The sequence below is a fragment of the Brassica rapa genome, chromosome A01, assembly GCF_000309985.2.
Source record: "Brassica rapa cultivar Chiifu-401-42 chromosome A01, CAAS_Brap_v3.01, whole genome shotgun sequence".
NCBI classification, from domain to species: Eukaryota; Viridiplantae; Streptophyta; class Magnoliopsida; order Brassicales; family Brassicaceae; genus Brassica; species Brassica rapa.
The window spans coordinates 6601394-6615379 of NC_024795.2; the positions used below are offsets into that span (position 1 = coordinate 6601394).

At 32.1% G+C, this 13986-nt stretch overlaps 2 protein-coding genes and 1 long non-coding RNA gene across 4 annotated transcripts; 2 read left to right on the top strand and 1 right to left on the bottom strand.

Annotated features, from left to right (window-relative positions):
- Positions 1-4797: 4797 nt before the first annotated feature.
- On the bottom strand, positions 4798-6960 carry LOC103859651 (peroxidase 42). The gene is made up of 4 exons (XM_009137224.2): positions 6671-6960; positions 6318-6506; positions 6048-6213; positions 4798-5572 (listed from the first exon to the last, which is right to left on the bottom strand). Exons 1-4 carry the CDS (start codon positions 6899-6901, stop codon positions 5163-5165), a joined length of 996 nt encoding a protein of 331 aa, XP_009135472.1. The 5' UTR covers positions 6902-6960; the 3' UTR covers positions 4798-5162.
- On the top strand, positions 5572-6186 carry LOC117134217. Its single transcript, XR_004458415.1, has 2 exons — positions 5572-5912; positions 6003-6186. It is a non-coding gene; the product is annotated as an uncharacterized LOC117134217 (long non-coding RNA).
- Positions 6961-9011: 2051 nt separating the features above from the next.
- On the top strand, positions 9012-13412 carry LOC103859660. Of its 2 annotated transcripts, XM_009137239.3 has the most exons (3): positions 9012-12412; positions 12504-13042; positions 13249-13412. In XM_009137239.3, exon 2 carries the CDS (start codon positions 12571-12573, stop codon positions 13030-13032), a length of 462 nt encoding a protein of 153 aa, XP_009135487.1. In that variant the 5' UTR covers positions 9012-12412; positions 12504-12570; the 3' UTR covers positions 13033-13042; positions 13249-13412. The 2 variants fall into 2 exon arrangements, with proteins under 2 accessions (XP_009135487.1, XP_033148161.1); XM_033292270.1 differs by having other exon boundaries at positions 9014-12412; positions 12504-13412.
- The last annotated feature ends 574 nt before the right edge of the window (positions 13413-13986 follow it).

Consider the following 13986-nt stretch of genomic DNA (forward strand, 5'->3'; position numbering starts at 1 on the left):
AAGTTGTTTGATTTTTTTCATTTTTTGGTCCAACCTATAATATAAAATAAATATCATAACATGCATTTATTATAACAACAACTTAAAACTTATTACATTTTAATATATAACCCATGATTTCCAACAATTATTATAACGACAACTGTTATCCTTTTACATTTTAGCAACCCACATTATTTCAATCACACGAATGTACAAGATATCTTGACTTTTAAAACATTTAATTTAAATTCTTGATTTTTGAAAATTTGATTAAAAATATATCAGATGTTTTATATGTTAGTTTAGTTATACCAACATATTTTAATATTTTTACATTATATCAAAAGAGATAAAAAAATTTGAAACATAGGTTTATGTTTGGATTCGCGAGTCTGAGTTCTTCGGATCTTAAATGTTTGGCATAACTAAATATTTTAAGATCGATAGTTTAAGTTATGGTCGTTTTTTTTTGTTTCAGATTGGTTCGGACTCATAATTCAAATATCTGTAAAATAAATTTAATTTTTAACTACACAACAGGTTCAGATTGGTTTGAGTATTAGAATTAAAAAAATACAAAGTACCTAAACACAAAAAAAAAACTTGAAACACAAAAATACCTGAAATTCAAACAAATAACTGAAAAATATTCATATACTCAAAAGATCCAAAATTTTACCCGTAAACCTAATCCGAAGAACCGAAAACACCCAAAATTTTACCAACCCAAAATATATTTTTCTAAAATTGAAATTTTACCCATAACCCCAAACTATAACCAAAAACCCGAACCAGAAACTTAAAAATATTGGTAATGTCGAAAACATATATGAAATACCCAAACATACCTAATATACATAAATCATTCCATGTAATACTTTTTTTTATTATTTGAGGAGCTTTCATAAAAAATAACTTTGGCTTCATGTGTTTATTACATGTGTGTCATTTCCTAGGTGTCATCACCACATGCATTCTTACTTCATTTTTTTAAAAGCCCTTTCTCAACTAGACTAATTACAAACAAATGCCACTGGTCATTACATTATAGTATAAGATTTTCGATCAACATTACATTACATACGGATTTAAAAAAAATGAATATTTAAATAAGGCAACATAATATTACCATTCAAAGAGAGACTTTATTGTTTGTTCGAAAACTTGGAATTGGTTCATTTAAATAAGACAATAAAATATATGTGTGTTTATAATCATTTACGCTTGAGTAAATAATTGGTTCTTTAAACTTCTTTATAATCTATTCTTTACGGTTTGAATTGGTTCTTTTAGCTTGATATGCCGATTTGTATGAAAATATCATAACCACTATTACAGTTCATATCTAATCCTGCAACAAATTAACCATGTTTATCATAATGTTTTGAAAAACTAATATGAGCTTCAAATCGTTTTATGATCTTTTAGATTCAAGTCAACGAAAATCCCTTTTTTATTTCCAAAACTTAATGCTTCAAATTTTAAAGGAAACACAATTGACTTGATCACGGGATCGAATACATTATAGAAAAACAAAATGAGAATGTTAACGTATTCAAGGAAACAAAATTCTTAGAATTGAAATACTTACCTTAATCAATCGGAGAATATTTGTGAAATTAAGTTTGTGTGACCATAACTTCATTTTGTTACCTATTTGACGTTCATAATAAGGCCGACTTAAGAAGATTACTAAGATCACATGTAAATATTTGTGAAATTAAGTTTGCGTAACCAGAACTTCATCTTTCATAATAAGGCCGACTTAAGAAGGTTACTAACATTGATGGGTTTTCCAAAATTATCTTCGACCCCATTGGTGTTCAAGAAATTGATGTTTTACGATTGAGGTAATACATGCATTCACATATTTTGTTAAATAATATTTTTAATTTTTCAAGATGATCTCTTTGCTATTGCTCATAATATGATTGCAAACGAAGATTTCTGAAGACATTATTGACAACAGTTATTTTGTCTCTATTTTTCATTTTCTTTTGTTTTCTGATACATTGTTCCTTTTATATTTTATTAGACTATTGCTTATGTTTCATTTAATCTTATATTTATAATTTACTTTAATGCAAACAAATATACAATTTAATTTTAAAGTGCATCGCATATAAATTTATATTATATACTAAAATTCTTAACTATAACACGTACTTTCTTACATATATTTTTTTATTATGATTTTAATTTTTATTATGTTTACATATTAAAAGTTATAATACTTTTAAATCTATTCGTTCTGTGCAGGCCGCGGATTATCACCTAGTATTTATTATTTTAGATGACGAGTACATTTTTTAAAAAGATTTCCCGGCTCCCTTATCAAACATGTGACATACATGAATTGAATCAACAATATCTAATTGTTTTCGTGTTTTCTTTTACCATGCCAGGTACAATTATAAGTCTGTTATCTTTTGGAGGCCACTTAGAACAATGTTGAAATCTGAGTGACCGAGTGAATTCATTTCAAATGAGAAAATACTCTACTGAAAAATCTTTCTCTTTCAAATATCATTCTTGTCAGAGTCCGAGTATACATGAGATTAACTTCTTGAAGAGCTTTGTTAATGTGGATGGTAAATACATCACATTTGTTTTAGGAAATTAGAGTTGTGTTTTTTCCATTTGTTTTTATATTTTGCTTATTTTGTTACCTCTAAATTTTAAAATAAATTTTAAAACTCATAAAATTGTAGCATATATTAATTTATCATTAGATACCCACCAAACAAAGAATTGAAGACACTCTTGGAAATAATATAGTACAATTTATTGAAAAAATATACTATGAGCCTTGTACATTTAAGAAAATGCTCAAATATAGTATAATTTGTCTAGTATATGAATGTTGTATGATCAACAATATAATATAGTTTATCAAAAAGTATAGATTATAACATTAGCATTTGTATAGTCAGAATATCATATCAAAAAAAAGATATGAAAGTGTAAATTTCCACATAATGAAAAAGAATTTTACAAGTGATGAATTAAGTTATATTTGGTTTGTCCATTATTTTAAAACAAAAGTCAACAAAGTTGTTGGCATGGATTATGTCGTATATAGTATAGATTTTATAGAAAAATAATAATTTATTTCTTTACATAATTTTTTGAAATGGTAATATTAAAACTTAACATACTTTTATTGTAATTAAGATTTTAAATGTTAAAATCCTTTAATTAAGTTGGTTTGGATAAAAATATTTAAAATATAATTTATCTAACAATAGTTTATTGTATCGATACCATAGATAGAAAGTTTAATTTCTTAAATAAAATTAGTTGAAAGTTTTTCGAGTTAAATTTTTAGTTTGTTGGTTTTTATACAAACCAATTAGTTGGTTTAACGCTAATTGGTTTAACGTTAAAAGAGTGAAGAATCGACTAGAATGGTTAATTACGGTGGGTCCAACCGAAGTCGTAGTCGACTGGAATCGTGCTGACCATTAAAATGGATTCGAATTGATAGGTAGAAAACAGATTTTGATACAGAAGCTAACAAGTAGTGTGCCACGTATCATTATTTATCTTAATTATGTAGGATCATAAGTTTCTTTATAACGTAGACCAAGGTCTATGTCACTGTGTACGGTTTAGTAAATCGAGTTCGGTTCAACCAAGTTCATTAACCAATAAAATCGTGTTATTTCATATTCGATATTAAAAAAAAAAGATATTGTCAAGTTATATTATATTTTTAAAATAAAAACGTAAAAATAAATAAATAAAAATAATAGTAGTTACAGATTTTTTTTTTAAAAAAAATTATATTTTAACGTCGTTAGCAAAACACTAAACCCTAAATCTTGAATCTTAAACTTTTGAGTAAATCATAAACTTTTGGATAAATCCTAAATTATAAATTAAAAACACTAAACACTAAAACACTAAACTCTAAATCTTAAACCTTTAGTTGTTTTAGTGTTTAGTGTTTTTATTTAGAATTTAGAATTTATCCAAAGTTTTAAGGTTTAACCAAGGGTTAGAGTTTAGGATTTGGTGTTTTTATGACAACTTTAAAAACATTTTTTAAAGTATTTTTTATTTAACTAATACTATTTTTATTTATTATTTTTTTATTTTAAAAATATAATATAATTTGACAATATTTTTTTTACTTTTTTAAAAAATATCGAATATGAAATAACACAATACTATTGGTTACTGAATTTAGAGGTTTGAATCCAAGAATAAATCAAGTGATTTTCATCTAATTAAAAGTGTTAACGTCTTTAATCTTTAACTACACACCACTGCCCTTGTTGTCTACACGCCACCACCATTATTGTCTCTCTCGTTTACGCATTAAATTAAAAGTTACAGTCTACCTAACGTTCTATAATTTAACTAAAATTATTTGCCGTAATAGCTTAAAAAGCTTACAAGTGTATATTAAAATCAGAACCTCATAAAATGTCGTCCGTTAGATATTATCTACTATATTTTAAGAACGTCTTTGTCCTTAATAATTCATTGTGGGTCATGTGATTCAATATTTATTACTCTGTAACGCCATCTTTATGTTTTATTTATTTCTTGCGACTTTCGACTTTATTCTATGCATGGGCCCCGTTTCTTTTATTTTGAACTTTTTCGTTGGAATCTTTTTAATGAGTCTAATCGTATTCATAGCATATGTCATTTGCTTCCAAAAACTCTTTAGTGAGATCAGTAAAATATATCGTTATCATCATACACGGTATTGTAACGTATGGTATCATGATTCATGCATGTTGAACAACTTGAGTTATAGCTATTTCATTGGTTTAACATATGAATGTATATCATTCCATGAAATTAAAACAGAGATTAAGGTACGATTTCACCATTTACTAATCATTACATTACACACACTCTATCATATCATACATCCATTCCATCATCAACCCCACCACAAACCCAAAATCAACAAAGAAACAACATTAACATTAATTAACTCAAAAGACCACTACCACATAATTAAAGCATTAAGGCTAAAACAACACACAAAAAGAAGAGTGCATATGTGGTCACCACTATGATGCTGCATACATCATCATCATCACCCTTCATTTCATTTTAACTTCTTAAAATATAATTTTATTCATCTTGGTTCGATGCCAAGAAAGTACAGAGAGAACCCCAAACACAAAGAGGCTCTCTCTCTCACACCCTTTGCAATCTCAGTGAATCTTGTTTGCCAGATTGCACTGCTTCCTGATCTCACCCTTGGAACCAGTCAAAGGGTTGTTCTCGGACAAGATCTGGATGGCTCTAGTGAACTCCTTGAAGAAGTAAGCCTGGTCCTTAGCCATCTTCTTAACAATTGGTCTGGTTCGTTTGTCGTGTGCGAGCTGGTGGTCCACAAGGAGCAAACCCTTGTTGTCTAGGATGTTACGGTAGTAGTTGTTGTCTAGTACCATAGGTGTACCGCGGTCATTACGCACATACTGGACTGCCTTTGGGTCAGGGATCGAGTCGGGACACTTGTGGAGCATGTGAGGGACGTGGTCCGGGTTCAAGGATGGGTCCACCTCAGGGTACAAACGGTGCACCAGCTTCACACAGTGAGTTCTTCCGACGCTGTGTGATCCTACACACGTGATATAACAAAATGTCAAAATCGTACAGTATCCAACTTAATAAAAGACCTAAATAAATTTTTATTGGTGTACTCCTATACTATTTTTAATTTTCTTGACCAAAATAACCTTGTGCTATGGTCAATGGACCAGGACTTAGCAAAGGGTATTATAGTCTTTGGGAGTTAGTTTTGACTTTGGACCGATCCGTTTTTACCAGGAGATATCGGATAAGGATTATTTTCAGTTTTCCAACTCAGATCGCATATTTCGATGAGATCCGAGGAGACTAGTTCAAGTGGTTAATTGATATTCCTAATTTTTAAGAATGTTTCATACTTTCGTGCATGAGTAAGTTTCTTGAACTAGGGCATATGAGCAAGACTATTTCATTGGATGGTGATAGACTTTTTTGACTTTCGAGCGTTATATTTTTGGCAGACACTAGGTGAGTAAATAATCAAGGAAGAGGAAAGGTAATGGTACCGAGGAGGGCTACAAGGCCGGGAGTGTCGATACCGATGGACTTGAACTTCTCAAGAACGACGGAGATACTCTCGTTGTGGTCGGGAAGGTAAGACTCAAGCATATCAGTCCTGCTCTTACGTCCATCTCTCCTTCCTGTTTTCAAGGGAATATGTGGTCCTCCCACCTACTCAAAATCACACACACACACACACACTTTACATAAGATTCACCAAAAAACAACATGCAGTTTCGTAATCAGAGAAATAAACGGCATGAAATTTAACTCACTGCTTCGATGCCTTCTCTTGCGGACAAGACGAGGATGTCGGAACATGAGACAACACCAGGGCACTCCCTCTCGAGAGCTTCTTTAATCTCCTCAATGTATCTAAAGTTTCTCAGACCGAAGCTCCTGTCGTGTTCTTTCTCTCCTAGCTCTCTTCTTGTTGAATCCAGCAAAAGCGACGCATCACATGACTATATGCAACAAAACAAAACATAGTAAATCTTAAGCTCTGTTTCAGTTAAAAAAGCAAACCTATAGCTATATTTTAACACAGAGATCAGTACTTATCCACTAAAATTATCCCAAAAAATATACGAAACTCCACCATGCAAAGAGAGATAGAGAGAGTACGGACCTCGACGGCGCAGTCGTGGAAGATGTTACGGAGCCAAGAGAAAGCGGTGTTCTTGTGGCGTTTGTAGAGGAGTTTGACTTGTTCACGGATGATGTCTTCAGCCTGAGGACACGTGTCCTTGTAGAAGTTCATCATCAAGCCTGGCTCCTCCTCCATTACAACTGCTTCAGTTGTTGCAGAGAGTGCCCAAAGGCAAAGCATCGCCACCATCATCGCACCTTTTCCTCCCATTTTTTCTCTCTTTCGTCTTCTCTCTCACTACACTCTTGAGTTGAGTGGATGAGCAAGCAATGCAGCGTCCTTAAATAAAGGAAAATAGTGTTTTCTTCTTTATTTTTCAAACAAAAAAATATTTTATTAATTTGGAGGTTATAGTAAACTAAGGCAAGTAGGTTAGGTTTTCACGTTTCCACGAATCTATTTATGTCATTGATGATCATCCTGATACTAATAGACCATTAAGCTCTACTTTCTGAATTATTCGTGTTTAACTTTTAGAAATCAAATTATTATCATAAGACTACAATAGTTATTAAGAATATTGTATTGCGTACACTTACTACTACGAAAAATTTGTATGCACTTTATACAACAAAAAAAAAAGAATTTTGCATTCTTTATTGACGGGACAACTGAATTAGTGTAAGTTTAAATTTCAAAGAAACAATTAATAATATTAGTTTCTTAAGCAAATATTTATGTATGAACGTTGATGTTAAGTTCTTAACTGTTGTCTTATAACCTACTTCGTGGAAATTTACTTGAAATTACCTTACGGTTTATAAACATACATTTTTATGGAAAAATTAAACTGGGTAAGAAATTTAAAACCATTTTGTATTATTAATGCTAGTTGGCTACGTAGTACACAGTGACAGTACCTATGAGAAAATACATAAGTTTGTTGGAGATTTTAAAGTGGATGGCATTTTGGATAATTTGTATAATTTAAAAGGGTGTTTTGGTTAGCTAAACCAATAAGTTTTGGATTTTGGTCTCACTGAGTGCATCACTGGTACTGGTAGGATCACTGGACCCTGTGACAGAAAAAATATCTACTTCTTTTGTCAATACAAAGGGGGCGGCTGTAACAAATGTAATATAAGGGGTGTAATAGCTGAAATAAAAAAAGTTAACGGGTTGATTTGCAATTATCCGAAATATACCGCTCCTCTAGATCAGGGAATCTTTCATTTCGATGAAGTCAATGTGGATTCTTATTTATTTTGCAACCTCCATTACTGAATTTATGAGGTTCACACAGATTCCAAAAAAAAAAAAATTAAAATAATGTATAGTGATGAATTTGCCTCCTCCAACTCTCTCCAGTGAATTTGTGTCTTGCGAGTTTATCACTGTTTCGCGGACTGCACGACACGTTGTGACCCGCGATTGTTTAGTTTTTTTTTTAAATCAAACAAAAAAATTAATAATAAAAAATTATAAATTTGAAGAGGAGTTACTAATAGAGATGCTCTTAAAGATTCCAGTTGTATACTTCTTCTCTGAAATTATTTATATTTACGACTAGTTTACTAAATGTAATAATTGTCAGTAAAGACTATAGACTATTAGATTTAATATGTTCATCCATTGTAAAGTCTTTAAATATTGATTGCATCTTGATCCTCGGGATGAGCTATTAATACACGTTCACCACTCCTTACTCTTGACTTTTTTCTTTCATTTTTTTTAAGAAAAATAATCAAATCTATAACCGATTACAAGCTGTCTCTTAAATGATTTGCATAGTTTAAACGGGTAAGAAAGTGATTTACCATACTCTTAGACAAGGTATGAGAAGAGAAACTGATAGTAAGAAAGTCAAACAAAACTGAATCTCTAGCAAATTGGTATAGAAGAAGATGAGACTAGCTAGCCAAAGCTTCCACGTTGCAATCTCTCGGGTGCTCCCTTATTTTTGTGTGTTTAATCATGTTGGCTTAAACTTGATTTAGGTTACTACTGCATAGACGTTTAGAATAATGTTGCGTATAATTAGGAGTATCACTTTGTTTAAATTAAAGGGCGAAGGTTTACAGTTAAACTATATAAGAAAATATTCAACTTGACGATATTATTATGTGTCAAAAGCTAAAGGCTCCTCAATTATTGTTTGTGAACTATAATATATTTTTTCCATTTTGAGTTCTGACAGTACATACAGAACTCATTTAGATCAGAATGATTTAAAAGTTAAAACTAACCAGCTTTGGAAATACAAAAGAAGTTGAAAAGTAGATAAAACTTGAAGGTAAGTACACCTATCTAAGGAAATTCATATACTACATTTCAAAAAAAAATTTATTATACTAGGAGAAGTATCGGTGCTTTACCAAGATCACATTATTGTAACCGAAAATTCAGAATTTACCTACATATATTTGAACTTTTTTGTCACCGACGCTTTTGCTCCTATATCCAAGTGTTCGCCAAATGGCACAGTGGAGGGCCCCCCTGTATAGTCGCTCTCTAGCTCAGTGGGCTCCATTTCACATGTGTGCTAAGCACTGATAAACAAGTTCTAACAAACAAACAATTGGTGTAATTTGTGTAAGATGTGTACATGTTGAACAGAACAGTTTTTTTTTGGATCAAAAACAGAACAGTTTCATAACCGGTAATAATGATTAAATTACCGGTTTAAGTATGTGAATCTAATTTCAGTATATGAACTGACACTTTTTACTGTACTCATCCGTGCCGTTGACGTTACATCGACCATGGGGACCTCAAAGATTCAATACAAGACAAAGGGGTGAAAGCGTTAATAATAGTTATTTTTCTCACCAAAGTTTTAAAAAGCAAATTACGGATCATATTCTGAGTTCCCAGAAATAGTGAAGAATATGGACCCTAATGTAGTTGCTAGGTCTCTTGAATTTCATCCTTCGTATGGCTGATTTGAAAACTCGTTAAACATAGCTTAGTTTCCTAGCACCGTTCAATATATATCCTTTTGGGGGAGGGGTTTGAAGGTTAATAAAGAAAAACAAACAAAAGCTATGACTTCTAGTAAGCGATACAAAGGATAGGCGTGACTTATTATAGCACTCACAAATGACAACAGACAGGAGTTAGAAAAGCTTCTGTTCAATAGATTCAAAGTGCCAATATTGGTGTGTCAATTTACCAAAAACCATAAATTCTCTAAAGAGTTTACCTCTATGATTATGAGCATCACATAACCAGATATGAGAACATGATAAAAGAAGAACACCATATTGATTACCTTGGTCTCACTCACACTAGATATATGGGAAATCCCCGCAATAAGTTTTCTCCTAGCAACACCAAAAAATGTGGCCAGGTCTCGTTAATAGAGATTCCTCAACTGTGATAACTTTCGAGTCACATTGAAAGACATTAGAGTGTTAAAATGTCCCACGTTGGAAGTTCGAGACATTTTAACATCCTAATAAAATATTTGAGCAACATACACATACTCGTCCTTTTGAACATGTTTAACTAATCCCACAAAGGCACCAAACTACGTCAATTTCGCTGTAGGAATGTTTTATCTATTGCACAGGCTGAATCGCTCGATTCACTCAAAAGGTGAAACCTTTCTATATATATTGTGATATTTTTGGATACAAATCAAGGAATACTAATTAAAGGTTATATGACACTAACACGTCCAATAAGTTTACCAACAGGCAACAACGGATAAAGTTGAAGGCAGCACATGATTTTTGTTTACATGGCGCCTTGCAAACGGTCAATTTATCGTTTAAAGACTTTTTCGTAAAGAAATTATCTACAAAGATGTATTAATTACTTTTACATCTGTGCCATGTGAAATCCAAGACTTAAATCTACGAAAGACCATGATTTGCACTATATCTATAATACGATGTATTAAAAAAAATGCAGCAACCACTTGCACCATTTTCCCATTGGCAATAGCAACAGTGAACTTTGCACACTCTATGAAACCGTGAGCTTCTGTGTTGCTCTACATCCTAAATTGAGCACCCTAATGGCTCATTGGTCTATAGTTACCCTTTTTGCAAAAGTTGATCGTACCCTAGAAAAAGGTTTTGAAACGTAAAAAAAATAAGGCCTTTTAGGCCCAATTTAGCCCATGCATCAATCCATGAATTACATGTTTGTGTCTTCGGACTAAATCCGATACCCTGATTCATGATTCACACGTTACTTTCTCTCTCTCGTACAAGGAGAGATCTGCGACATTAATGAAAGTTACTGAAGACAAATTGCTTAGGTTAATGAACACTTGAAACGTGAAAGAGAAACATCACTCGCTCAAAACCATGTTCATATCTCGATGCTCAATTGTCTTTAGACTCAAGTGTCAGGTAGAGGCAAGTTTCAAGCTTAGATTCTCGCTATTGAAGGATCCAAGCTAAGATTATCACCACTTTTGCTACTTTATTTTTGAACTAATGCACGAATTTGTTCCAAAAAAAAAATCCAAGAATCAACACTCAAGCCTCAAACTTTTTTAATAGAAATATCATGTGATAGTTTCACACTAAACTCAATCATAATATGACTGGAAACGAAGACAACTTCTTAATTAAATGACTTTTTTTTAATTTCACAAGGTAGATCAAAATCGATTTTAATACATATCATACGTACGGTTGGTCCAGTGATGAGTAAACTCGACTTGCTAACAAATTAAAATTAAACAACTCATGTTTCTTTTAAATATTTCTCCTAACCCTAGTCCCTAGCATACACTTTCTTCAAAACATCTTCTTTTTTTTTCTTTTTTCTTTTTCTTCAAAACATCTTCAACTCCAGGTTCATGTTGTACAGTTAACAGTATATTATGCATAATATGTTTTCTTACAACAATATGTTCTCAAGGTTTCTTCTTAAGTTGGACTCTGGTTTTTTTATAATTTAGGGTATATATCTGTAGTTTATCAAATCAGAGGGGTTCAGTAACAAACTTTAAAAATTTAGAGGCCTTATCTGAAAACTATACTTTTTAATGCATCGTGGTTTGGCATAACAGCTCTTGCGAGGAGACCCACGAAGCGTTGGATTGGATAGCCTAACAATTTGATTTTTCAGAGATTACAAATCGATTCGATTCTTACCCCACCAAAAAGACTGATGTATTTATATGTGTCCGGACACGCGGTTCAGATTTTTGGTGTGACAAAATACAAAGTTACTTTTTATCATAATGAAACTAGATTATATATTCGTTGTAACTCAATAGCTATGCATATATGCATAATTGCATAGCAGTAGAAAAACAAGAATCATATAATTATATTGTTCAAAAGAAATGCTTAAACATGATTCTCATGAAAGATAATAATATCACAAGCTCTTTGGAGTGAATTTACATCTTCCCTCCTTGAAGATGGCTTTAGCAAATTAATTAAAGTTTGAGATAAAAGCAAGTCTTTTCCTATAGTACATTTTGTTTTTGTCTTCTTGCATGAATCAGACTCTTATCAATAATTTTGGCAGGTCTTTAGTAGAAATAGTACCAAAGGCTATCACTCATCTATCTAACCCTTTTTAATTATTATTATTTTTACTTCATAGTTATGGCACCCCCCAAAAAAGTACAAAATTATTACAGCTTTTGGATCTTTATGAAACCTCTGCCTATTGTGGAGGCTTTTGATTCCTTTGAAGCAATCAATGACCTCTCTGTCTCTCATTTGCCAGCAAAGAGAGATTGTTTAATGTTGTTTATGCTTCACATTTTTATACATCACATTTCACTGAATCTTCCTCTGCTTCTCTCAGGTAATTAATTATCTCCCTTCCTCTTCTCTTTCTCTCTCTTCTTTCTGTTTGGTTATAAGATACAATGATGGGGGTACTTTCATGGATTCAGGAGGAAGAATACCACTTAGTTGCAGCAGAAGAAGACATATTCAGGAGAAGGGTTTTCTTGAGTGACAATGGAAGGGGCAGAAGAGTTTCAAGAAGAAGAAGTGTGGTCAGTTTTGAGAGAAAACGAAACTCCAGGTCCTGAAATGAAAATGTCCAAAAGTAACAATCTCTTCTCAGCTGCTACTTCATCTTCTGCAAGGTACATTCCTAAGGGCAAAGAGGTCTCTAAAGCCAAACAGTCATCTGCTCCAATGAATGTACCTGACTGGTCCAAGATTTATGGGAACACAAGAAGCAACCATTTGCATTCGTGGACCACTCATGATGAAGATGACGATGAACATTCAATGGTTCCTCCACACGAGTTGGTAGCAAAAATGCTTGCAAGAACGCAGATCTCATCTTTCTCCATGTGCGAAGGAGTAGGAAGAACACTCAAAGGAAGAGATCTCAGCAAGACAAGAAATGATGTCTTAACCAAAACAGGTTTCTTGGAATCGAACGTCACATCCACATCACCACAACCATAGTTATGTCATGGTATGGAGCATGCTCAATATCTCATAAACTCCCTTAACCACTACTATTCCATACCGTATCATTATCATGAATTAAAACCTAAAATTTATGGTATCCACATGATTTGTTTTAACTATCCAATGTTATTGTCGTTTTCATCATGTTGGGAAGCATCATGACACTATACCAATATGGTTGAGTTATCTTTATTTTTTGTTGTTTGTTAGGTTTTTGGATGTTTTAGATAAGTATGACGATGAGGATGACTTGTCAAGCCCATGCATGGGACCCATATCATTTTTCTTATGTTGTCTTTAATTTGTAGTTCTCAATGGTCTTTTGTTTAACTCTTTAGTAATGAGCTTAAAATTTTATAATATTTTTTTAAAAATGGCATATCTTTTGGAACCTTTGATTGTGAATTATGAGAACCCCTCGATCCACTCGCCATTTTGGGCTCGATCAAGAGAAAATGTTGTGAATACTACTAACATTTTTGGTCCGACATAAGATTAAGGGCTCGTGTCATATTGTTCATTAGCTTTCACTTTTCAATGTTTTAGAAGTTCCTAGCAACTAGAGATGGTGCTGCTAGGGAATGGGCATCTTTTACCCAATTCGGTGTATAGTCATGATTTTTCTTTTCTTTAGAAACTAGTTTGCAACTGAAATTCATTTTGTTTTGTTTGAATCTGTTTAGTTTGAAAAAATCAATTCAGATTGTTCGGTTCCTTTTTGTTATTAGTTTCAATACATACTAAATTTTTTAAACAACATATGACAAGTTTACTAGATATACATAAGTTTTTTTTTCAAACTATATAAGTAGCAATAGTTTTTTTATATAATTTCAATTAGTTCAGCTCGGTACTAAACGATCAGCTGTAATAAATTCGAGTATGGTTAGCTTTTGGTTTAGTTTGTTCAATTTATAAACGTAACGTTGATTATTATAAACAATATAT